This window comes from Thermobia domestica, chromosome 3 (assembly GCF_964235325.1).
Source record: "Thermobia domestica chromosome 3, izTheDome1.hap1.1, whole genome shotgun sequence".
NCBI lineage: Eukaryota > Metazoa > Arthropoda > Insecta > Zygentoma > Lepismatidae > Thermobia > Thermobia domestica.
In genome coordinates, this window is record NC_137456.1 from 122,752,903 (window position 1) to 122,765,138 (window position 12,236).

At 36.9% G+C, this 12,236-nt stretch overlaps 1 protein-coding gene across 2 annotated transcripts in view; it reads right to left on the reverse strand.

Annotated features, from left to right (window-relative positions):
- Positions 1-12,236, reverse strand: part of LOC145680693 (uncharacterized) — an 85,507-nt gene that overhangs the window by 57,427 nt on the left and 15,844 nt on the right. For both annotated transcript variants that reach the window (XM_081751596.1, XM_081751595.1), the window contains exon 2: positions 10,524-10,685. In XM_081751596.1, coding sequence (XP_081607722.1) covers positions 10,524-10,685 — 162 coding nt within the window. The remainder of the gene's footprint in view (positions 1-10,523; positions 10,686-12,236) is intronic.

Here is a 12,236-nt window from a genome sequence, read left to right on the forward strand (position 1 = left end):
GGAGGTGCAATAATAGGGCAAATATGCGAGCACAAGACATGGGGTCAGCCTTTTCTTCTGAAATGAAAGGAGGAGGGAAAAAGGTGTCTGGTAGCGTTGCAGAATCTCCACAGAGAGAGAGGAAATTGAGGACCGATTGGGAAGAAAAGAAAAAAAGAATAACGGATCAGGTCATTTTTTACGGCCTCGTCGGCCAAAGACAAAACCTCCGGGGCCAGGGAACCACTAATAAAGGCTACTATTCTGGGGGGAGAAACATATCTTTATGCGGATAGCGGGAGCTCCCTCTCCTATGTGTCGCAAAAGGAAGCAGAAAGGTGGGAAGCCAAAGGTTGCAAATTCAGAAAGGACACTTTGTTTTTGTCTTTAGCCCAGGGGACAGCTATTTCTCATAAGAGCACTATTGTCGATGTTTTTATTAGGGGTATCCGTATAAGACAGAAGTTCCATCTCCTCCCCCTACTTATAAAAGACGCGATTGTGGGCAGGGATTTTCTCCAGAAAAGTAAAATTGTTCTTTATATTTCTCAGAATGGCTGGAATATTGACGATGGTTTACAGTCTGTTTGTGTTTTTGACTCTGAGAAGAAAGAAAAAAGGTCGCACTTGGAGGACTCTTTGTATATTCAAGAGAGTCAGAACACCGTTATAGAACAGATGTTGTCTCGTGTCGCTATTGATAAAGATACAAAAGAGAGGTTGAGAGAAATTTTGGAAAAACACAGAGAGGCTTTTAGCCATAAACCGGGACTTACACATCTAATAAAACATAACATAAATGTTCGGAATCCAAAACCATTTTCATCTAAATTGAGGCCGCTCTCTTTTGAGAAGAAAAAATAATGGAAGAGGTTCTTGACCAAATGGAAAAAGATGGGATCATTGAAAAGACGCTTCATTCTAAATATATCAGTGCTCCTATTTTACATCAAAAGAAAAATGGGGATTATAAGCTGATAATGGACTCGAGAGTTTTGAATTCTATGACTGAGGGTCAAAAATACAGTCTTCCTAGTATGACAGAAGCTCTTTCTTATTTAGGAAATAAGCGTTATTTTATATCACTGGATATTATATTTGCTTTCTCACAAATTGAGTTTGATGAGCAGAGTAAGGAATTTACTACCTTTATTACGCATAAGGGCTTATTTAGGTTCACAAAAGGGTGTTACGGAATAAAGGATCTTCCGCATAGTCTGGCTAAGCTCATGCAATTGGTGCTTAAGGAACTTTATTTCACTAAAGTTATAGTATACTATGATGACATCCTATGTGGCGGAGAAACAAAAGAAGAACTTCTCGAAATTTTAGATGAGACATTAAAGAGAATTAAAGAAGCTGGGTTAACACTAAATCCTGATAAGGCGGTATTTTTCGCTCAAGACATTGAATTTCTTGGCCACCGTATTAGGCCTGGGTATATTTCTTGTACTGAAGAAAAAATCAAAATGGCTAAACAGTTTCAGAGACCAAGAAATGTAAAACAAGTCCAAGCGCTTTTAGGCTTTTTTAATTTTTTTCATTTTCGGATTAAGGGGATTGCTGAAATTTTAGCGCCAATAACAGATTTTTTGAAGAAAGATAAACCGTTTATATGGACTCAAGTTCATGAGGAAGCGTTGAATAAATTAAAGGAGGCTCTAAAAAAGAAGACCCCATGCTTCTCCTACCTAAAATGGGGGAGCCATACCACATATTCGTAGATGGCTCTAGTATCGCGTCGGGGTACACTCTGTGTCAAAAAGATGACCAGGGGAAACTGGGGGTAATGGCCTATGGGTCCAGGAAGTTATCACCGGTACAGGCGAAGTACAGCGCAACACATCTCGAACTTTTGGCAATAGTATTAGCTTTAGAGAAGTTTGAAATTTTCTTGATGCATGCACCTGTCGTGTATGTGTACACTGACCACAAACCGATTTTGACTATTCTTAAGTCGAGTAAAATCTCTCCGATGTTAAGTCGCTGGGCTGCGAGAATTTCTCGATTTCCTGTGGTTTTGAAATTCTTGCCGGGAAAGAAACAGCCAGTAGATATGCTTTCTAGGTTAGAAGGAAATTATACAGAAGGACCAGAATTTGAGGGTTCCGCTGAAGCAAATGATTTACTTCCTATTGAATCAGAAAGTGACAAGGGCTTTCTGAAGGTGGAAGTAGAGGACCAGAAGTTGATAGATATTCAGGATCTTTCTTCAAATGATTTATTTTTCATAGATGTTCAGAGGACTAAGGAGATAAAAACTCTGAAGAAGGAACTTAAGAGGAAGCGAAACGATGAATTTCCTCTGAGTGGTAGGTCGTGCTACATTTCAGACAGGGAGAAGTTCATGTCTGAGTTACCTTTTAATATTTTGGCTGTAAGTAAGGACGAACAAGTTGAGGAATTTCCAAATTCGTATGATTTACAAGATTTCGAAAAATGGCGACAACTACAAAGGGCTGACACGCTGCTTGGTAAATTGATTGATTTTAAATGCGGAGAGAAAAGAAATTTTTCCAGGCGACTAAAACAGACTTTGCGACAGCTCGATAGAGTTACCTTCTTTAATGAAGAGAATATTTTGATGAGGACTGTCAAAATTAAGGGGGAAGAAAAGGATGTAATATGGGTACCAGATAAACTGCGGGCCACAGTTTGTAAAGCAGCCCATATTGAGAAAGAGTCAGGGCATCCGTCCTTCATAGAAACTTTAGATAGAATCAGAAGTCGTTTTTTCTGGAAGGAAATGAAGAAGAATGTTAAAGATTTCACAAAGGCTTGCGTTCCGTGTAGCATTTTTAAGGAAAATATAAATACAAAGTTCGGATATATGGAGAGTTCCTTAGTAAAAGCACCCGGAGAAGTCCTGTATGCGGACAATCTAGGTCCTATCACAAAAACTAAAGTAGGAGGGTATCGATATTGTTTAGTATTAGTAGATGCTTTCACAAGGTTAGTGAAACTTTTCCCTCTTCGAAAGCTTACAGCTAAGATTATGGTTGAATGTATTCTGACTTTTTTCTCAGAATTTGGAACATACAAAAGATTAGTGACGGATAATCACAGTATTTTCAATAGTGAAATTTGGAAAAGGGCCATGGAGAGCTTAGGGGCCAGATACAGTTTTATCAGTTCATATAAGGCGCGTGCTAACAAGGCTGAAAAGGCAATAAAGGACGTTAAATGTCTTTTAGGCATATATAATGCAAAGCACGAGAACTGGAATCAGGATTTGAAATTAATTGAATTCGCTCTGAATTCAAAGAAATGTTCGAGCACTGGGTACTCTGCATTTTATTTGCATTTTGGCAGGGAGCTTCGACATCCTTGGTTAGATTTAGAAACCAAGAAAGAGAAGGAAACAAATTTGAATGTCGATCACCCGAAATATGTGGCCGAGTTGAGGAACAGGTTGGAGAAAGCTTACCAACGGGCGAACAAAATTCAAGAAGAAAAGCATAGAGCATATGGGAAGATTTATAATAAGGGAAGACGACCAAGCCCTTTTAAAGTAGGACAAGATATATGGCTGAGTCATTAGGATTTCCTCGCCTACTCAGAATATTAGCGCATCGTTGGCGAATCGATATTCTGGTCCATGGTGTATACTGAGTCAGGTAGCCACAAACACATTTTTTGTAAGGAACAAGTGGTCCGGGAGGACAGTAAAAACCAATGCAGATATGATGAAACCTGTTTTTAAAGCTCCCGACTTTGCTAAACACGTCGTCGAACTACAAGCAGAGTACGCGAAGGAAATCAGTCCGAACGAAATAAAGAAGAAAGATGGGGGGAGAGTAAAACTACCCACCGACCCTATAGTTTGATTTTTTTCTTTTTTTCTTGAAGTTCGATTTTGTAAACAACAACCTTCCTTAGAGATGTTTTTATTTTAGCTAGTTCAAGCTGAGTTCGCTTCGAGAGCAGTTCACGTCGCGAGACGAGACCATAAAGTTCAGAGCCTTAGTTTCTCTAAAGTACATTCAGACAGCATGTCTCGCCAGACTAGGTCAGTATTCGTAGGTGCTAGACCTAACCCTGAAGACCCGTTAAAGCTTCAGTTATTATGTCACGTTGTTGCACCGAAAAATAATAAAAGAAGAGCAAGGTTTGCTCAAGATGAAACTTCAAGTTCAAAAAGAAGCCGAGTGGAAGTGGCCGAAATGACACTGAATGATATTCGTAACATGCAGTGCGAGCCGAAAAAAGAGGAGGGGCACCATTCTTTTGAGCATCTTCCGGGTCCCTCAAGAACGCAACACGAGGACGAGGATTTCATAGACCTTTTTACGGATGGAGAAGGACTGGGAATTCCAAGGACTCCAGGGAAAAACATCAGGTTTCCGGAGAGAAAACAAGAAGCATCCCAAATCAGGAGGAAGCTGGATCTTTAAGGATTGATTGTAAGTCAATAATTTTTTTTTCAGGAAAGTGTTATTTGGTTCAAATTGATTCGTGAACTGTACGAGACTTTAGACTTTCGAGGCAGCCATAAGTCCTCGAGACAAATTATCAATTCTGATTTTTTTGTGTGTGTGCTGTAAATAATTGTGCTGATTGTGTGTTTTTGAAGTGAATTTTCCCTCAATGTGAATGGGGGAAAAAACTGTTCCGGACTTCAGACTTTTGGGCATTTATAAGTCCCAAATACATATATTATCAAAGTTCAAGTGAGTGTATGTGAAATTTGTGTTTGTGTTTCGAAAGTGATTTTTTCCCTTAATGTATTCGGGGGAAAAAGACTGGAAGAGACTATGAACTGAGAAAGTTAAGTGGAAAACACAGTTCTTTTTTAAAGGTCGCGGTATATGCAATGAGCACTTTCAGGCCCATTGCTAGTTTTGTACATATATGCATATATTTAAAGGAAATCTAATATTCATATTTCTTGTTATTAATACATATATAATTAGGTTAAAAAACCAGCGCTGGTAAAATTATTATAGATTGGTATTTTTTCTATTAATCTTATATAAATTTATATATTCATGTGTGCATTTATGTATTGTTTAATGTATATATATGTATATGTTAATCTTTAAAGTTATTCTTTTCAGTTAAAAAAAAAAAGAAAATATAATTCCAAGTAAGGCAAAAGTTTAGTAGCTAGCTAGCTCATTTGGAAACACTGCTAAGCTCAGTGACAGTTTCTTCTCGTCGTAGCGGAGAGGGGGAAAGCTGTTAAATCGTATATAAGTAAGAAGGGAATGGCAGCGAGGAGGCAGATTTTGGATTCTTTTGATAGAATCGAGACGGAATTTTTAGCGGGAGGAGCTTTCGGGCTCCTTGGGTCTCTCTTTTGCTTCGCGACTTTTCTTTTTAAGTCAGAGCAGGGATACAGCCGAAAGAGATGGCTGTGTATAGGGTCAACCTTTAGACTTGTTAAGCGGAATACAATTCAGAATATTTGAGTTCTGGTTGTATGTCCAAGGGTAAGGTCTAAGGATAGGTTCGATTCCCGGTTAGGAATATCTAAGAAATGAAATTTAGTAGGGATTTTTAGATTTATTGTGACATCGCTCCTTCCGAGCGCTGTATGTTTTCAGAAATTTTCTTTATCTTGATTTTAGGGAAGGCTGTTGCTATGGCAACCGAGCCGGATGAGTAATATATACTTTTTTTTTCCTCGGCTAGTTGTTTCCGATTAGCCGATTAGATTTTTCACAGCTGATTCCTCACATAAGAGGATGGTAGGCTGTTGTTTGTTTTGAATTTATTCCTACTACCGAGCCTGAGAGAAGGTGCTTTATTCCTAAATGAAGGAATTTTCCATTTCCCTTTACCTTTTAAGGTCTGTTAGCTAGCTGATTTCCTTAAGGGTTGTCCAATAAAGGGCGATTCCTGAATTAGGGATTTAGGCCAGTCTGTACTCAGAATGTTGGGTCTGTCTTTAGAGTATGTGAGGTTCATGATGGCTTGTACGAGGACGCATGTTCAGAACCTCTTTTAAGGAATTTTAGACAAATTTTAAAGGAAGCTTCATGTTTGGAGCGAACTGTTATTTAAGGCTTTACATAGGTGGGGACCTCTGGGTCTAGAGGTGTACCTGAACGATTTTTTTTTTTTTTTTTTTTTTTTGATTAGAGAAATCATTTACATTAAGGAATATTAATCACAGAGAACTTCTTTTTGTTTTGTTCTGTTTTTGAAATTTTGAATAAACTAGTCTACTTGGAAAAGTCTGATTGATATAAAATTCCCTGAACCTTGGGTATTGATATTAAGTTTATTGTTTACTAGTTACCTAGACGATTAGTAAGCAAATTTATTTATATTATGTGTGTGTCTCACGAATTAAGTTTCAGGTGTTGAATCGTAGTATAAGATAGTAGAAGGAACATACTATATTATATACGTGTTATATAGGGCACATCGCAATAGTAGTTTTGCCTGTGAATTTGAGCCCAAAGACGGCGTAAATCGGACAAAATTTGAGGAACTTGTGAAAAGTAGGCTATTTTTCAAGATGGCGCCCAGAGGCACACGAAACATATTAAGAAGCTGTCTCCCGGCTTTTTTCTCATTTACATGTCGCGTTAAGCACTCTGACCAAATTTCGTGCTGGTAACCGGAAATGCACGATCCATACAAATTATTTCACTCAGGGACTGCACTATTATTATGTGCGACTTTTAACACCCTCTTTTCTCCTCTATAAGGGAACCAAAAGCATCAGGCGTTTGAATGGTGTCATAAATTATCGTAACCCAAAATAAACTCGAGCATATCGAGTTGCTTAGGAATCAGATGGGTTGGTTTCGTGGCACCTACACCACGCCCAAGCGTGTTACTTGTTATGAAAGAAGGGAGCTAGTTGTGTAGGAACGTAACTTCTCTTCTAGCATGATGAGAATTTATCAGTGTCTCGTTTGCTTTCTTTCGTGGTAATTCGTTTGTTCTCCAAAATTATAGTTGACAATGTCTTTAAGCAAACCGAGTACAGCAGAAGTTTAATTTTTTCTTCGTTTTTTTTTCTTTCTTTTTCTTTCAAGTGCTACGAAGTTAAGCTCGAAGAATTATTTTTTGTGTTTACAGTTTTTGGAACGCATAACAATAAATTTACAAGACTCAGATTCAGATAATGACGAAATATTAACTGACAGAGACGATAGTGAAAGTAATGTTGAAGACGAGTGTTTAGCATATCCACTGCAAAAGTTAATAGGTAAATAATTTAGTTACTATATATACTTTTAGGATGCACAGTCAAAATTCTTGAGTTTGCTGGAATAGTACATTTACATTGTGAATAATGTTCCAATGTATGTGTCATAATCTCAACTGGAGGACGAGCGAGAAGGGAAAGGGGAGTCCGAAATCCGGCAACACCACGCGGAATATCGTGCACCATTGGCCACTGCCCAATATGCTTTACATCTGAAACACGCAGTACACTCATGTGATCCCAGTTTTCATTCTTGATATCTGAGCATTTGAAATTAAGAAATAAATCGCTTATACATTGTTTCTCGGAATCATATGTTTAACGCTTTAGCTCTGAGAATTTCTAAAAACAAAGATAGTTAAACTGAAATTTACTGTTCCTGGGTATAACTGGGTAAATTTCACTGTTATGTCTGGTTATAACAAACGGTTCTGCAAGCTCGAAATATTTAACAACCGGTTCTAGCGAACCGGTCGGAACTGGCTGAATAGCACCGACCTTTTCATTTATTTTATCCCTGTTAAGACTACAATGTATTGGGTACAGAATATTTCAGTATAGATTCACAACTTTTTTCATATCACGACCCCCTTGTCCTAACCCTCTTGCCAGTAACTCTCATAAGTACTTTCTTGGTTGTAATAAGCATTTTAGGTAGATTTTAAAATCTACCTACTATGGAGATTTCACACAATCTATCAATATACATGGTGAAATAAAAGTACTCACCACCCTTGTGTGTTGAGAACGGGTTGAGGTTGAGGGAAAATGATGAAACTTGAAAGTGGTCTGACACATCAAATGGTGCTATCAAGCATCATAGCTGCTATCTTTGATTGCAATTCGAAATTTCAAATGCAAAGGGAGTCATTTTACATGTTTTAAGGCTAGAATTTTTACCAGAAATACGTTTGTGCGGTTATTCTAGCCCTAAGACAAATCATTTCAGAGTTACTGTTTCTGAAAGTTTTCTAGTTATGTCCTGAGGGGCTAAACTCACGTTTCGTGGAGGCGGGTGAGATTTTAGTTGCAAAATTTGATTACTATTTCAGAACACTGATGCTAATAAAATTATCTTCAAATAATAAATTTTCGAAAAGTAATATTTGAAGCACACTTCGCGTTGTGTTAACTTTAAAATTTTTCTGCAAGCCTATGTAATTGGTTGCTTTTTTCAAGTCAATAATTTATTGAAGAAAGGTAATGTTTGGGGCGTTCCCAGCACAATGGATCCAAGTCCATTTTCTATAAGGTTCAGTTTTACTCAGGAAATGGATTCTACTTCAAAACGTAATATCTTCGCAGTCAAGAGTGTGGCTAGGAGGGCAGCCGCCCCACTCCACCCTGAATCTCAGATTTTGGGGACAATAAGGCAGTTTTAGAAACTTTTTGATAAGCAAAGTCCAACAGAACAAGTTTGAGGTCCTTACACCGAATAAATACGGAGGAAATATAGATGATCAAAACTGGAACGTTGCTTAGTCCCAATTTCCAGAATTTTAAGCAGGCCCGAAACTCGAAAGTAGATCTACCTTTGAAATCCTAGGCCAAAAAATAAACAAGAGAGCAATTTAGGCCTATAGTTCCTTACGATCAATATAAATGGTGATCGAGGTCCGTATTTATGCGGTATAAGGACTGCAATTTTTTTCTGTGGACTTTGCGGAGCAAAGGGTTTCTAAATCTGCATTACTGCTCCCAACATCTGAAATTGAGGCTAGGGGGCGAATGATCTCTAAACGGACGCCCCTCTCTAGCGGCAATCATATAAAACTTTAGATTGTACCTTGTCATGAGTTTTTCTTTCTTTCATTTCGGATTCTTTCTTTCTCTAAAGCAGCGTTTCCCAACCTTTTTCAACTTACGGCACACTACAGGTGTAACTTGAATTACCGCGGCACACTCATAAATATCATTATTATTATTTGTAAATATAAAATACCGTGATACATATTTTGTGATTACTGATCTTTTCACAGAGAAGAAAGCTCGATCACTGGTTTTCCCTCATGGTAAATCATTATGCTTATTTTTTTAATCTAATTTAAAAATAGAAAACAATTGCAATGAAATGTTGGACTCAGGTTTTTAAAAATACGTTTTCTTTTTCGAAAACTTTATCCAATCTTTCACTAAGAAAGATCACTAATAACGAACGAACAAACAAATCTCTTTTACTTTTAAAACACAAATATAGGTAATTTGTATGCATGTTTGCTTTGTTGAAAAGATTCAGTGTAAATTTAAAATTTCAAATTACGAAATAGTCTGCAACAATAAAGAAGCAATAATGGTCATAACAGTGACAACAAATACTTTTTCAACATTACAAATGTACAGAAAGTAACACGGTATGAAACTTAAAAAATTGTAGATTCATAGTAGAGGTTCATAGTAATGTTAAATACATATATATTTTCGCTATGTCTTGCAATTTGATTGCTATAGAATTAATAATTTTGTTTCGATTTCCTCGCGGCACACCAGTGGCTCATTCACGGCCCACCAGTGTGTCGCGGCACACCGGTTCGGAAACGCTGCTCTAAAGTATGTATGTACGAAGACTGAGAACCAACATGTACTGTATCAATGAATCCCTGCGATATTTCAGAAGCACAATTTAGCCAAGAACTATTTGTTTTCTGAATACAACACAAAAATTTGTTTCCATGATAATTCTTTTATTTTTTTATCAGTTCTATAAAAAGTGCAACCTTCGACTACGACACTTTCTTGCAAGTTAACTGATAAGCATTTAAACAGTACAATAAACGTTAAAAACAAGGGGAAAAAAGACAAAAGAAATTGTAGATCACTACACTGACCTGCTGTAGCCACGAAAAATCAAAACATTCACATAGGAAGAAGTCCTTTGAATGAGAAACACTTTTTGATCATTTTGTTTTTCTGGCATTTTTTTTTTTTTTTTTTACAAAAATGAAATAAAATAAAAATAAACATATTTAAAACAAGTCTTAAAAAATACACGTGTTTAAAATAAAATGTTTAAAATGTATATAAAATTTGTTTAATACAAAATCAATTGTTTAAAAACAAGTTTTAATAATTTGTTTTAAACAAAACAACCCTGCTGAGAAATACATAAATGAAAACAGTACGCATACTGTAGCAAGTAGACAAATTATTAAATACTTTTGAAAACTAAATATACTGAGGTAAAATTTACAAAAACGATTGAAACAAACTCAAATATTTACGTGTCAATCAATCAATCAATCAATCAATCTCTCTCTCTCTCTCTCTGCGTGTGTATATACAGGGCATGCAAGAAATAACACAGACAACTGAAAATCTTGGTTTATAATGCACCATAATATGGATTATGAAAATAGCTAATGGATTATGTAAGTACACTTACCTGAGAGTACGCTTTATTGCGCGTTCGTCTTGTTTCCCTTTCTCCATAAGCTTTAAGAAGACTTTGTGCCAAAAGACACATTTCTTTGAAGTCGTTAAAGAAATCTAACTTATCTATGCATGAATAACATACGTAATTTGGTAAATTGTCATCTTGCAAAACCTACAAAAAGACAAAAGAACCTTATTAATTATCTCAATGAAAATATTCACTAAATTAATAGTTCTTTTCTGGAAACCAACGAAACGGTTTTAAGTTTCTGAAATTTTGTGTGTCCACAGAGTCACCATTTACTGTGTGTATATTTGCAACTGTGCTTGTGTGTCAATCTTTTGTCCGTCTCCCTTGGAATCGATCTTTTGTTCGACCTCCAAAGCCTCTTCCCCCCCTTGGAGAAAATCCTGCAGGTATTCCTGTAAGAAAGTATTTCTTTTATGTTTCAGACCCACCGACCAATGTGCTGGCTGACACTACGAAACACAGCTTTGATTAAGTTATATGTTATTAAATAGAAACTAATATTCATTTACATTGATCTTCCAGTTATTTATATTTTCATAATGATGAATTCCATTCTTTCTCCCTAAAATATCATAAATTAACTAAAGAAACACTCATTTTAAGAATCTGTTTAACTCCTTGCACTGAAATGGCGAGTCTAGCTCGTCATGGCCTCCCGGTGCCAAATTGCACAATGACAAGCAACATTCGTCATAAAATTTAAACTATTGTAACATCACGTACGGTTACTATATTGATGGTTTGAAAGTTATATAATGATAAATCATCTATAATACACTTTTATAACTTATACTTCAATTATCAGAATTCAGAAAATAAATCGTAGTGGAAGGGATTAATGGAAATTTGAATATAGTTTCAAAAGAGACCAACAGAAATACAAAAACTGTACTTGAGTTTCTGTAAGTGGGAAGATGATTCGGAATGTAATTTACACAGCTGTGTAAATTATTTTCTAACACACTAATGATAAAGGAAGACAGCCTTTGAAACTGCATTCAAAATGTCCATTAAACCAAGACTTAAGGTGAGTGTAGCTCTTTAGTTATTCAATCTGCTTTCTGTTGTATGATTATGCAATATGCTAAGTTGTTGTTCTTCCAAAATTTGGATACGTACACTTATGTTTCACCCTTTGTTCACACTTACGAACTATGTCAGATAGGGCTGCTGTGTTCTCTATCCTTCCAACTGCTTAAATAGTTCACTTGGACCAAAAAAAAAAAAAAAAGTTTAATGTCCCGTGATTATGCGCCACGCGAGATTATGCGTCAAGACAAAGGGAAACAGTAGTGATTGAGATGAATGATAATGGTGGAATGACGAAAGAGTGAGAAAAAGGGAGAAACCTGAAAGAACACATGTACATGGTATTTGTCCACGACAAGGGCCGCGGTGGCTCAGTGGTAGAGCGTTCACCTCTGGTGCATGGGGTCCTGGGTTCAAACCCTGCTCCCGCCAAGTGAACTTTGTGATAGACAAACACCGTGTGTGTGGGTTTTCTCGGGGTACTCCCGTTTCCTCCCACTTTCTTCATTCCACCATTCCATTCATTATTCAACATCACCGTCTCCTTTAGCCTAGCCGGCATAACTGTGGGACGTAAACCTCAAAATTTTCTGTCCACGACAAAGCTTACGTGACGGGAGCTGGAATCGAACCAGAGACCTACGCGCCAGAGGTAAGAGCTCT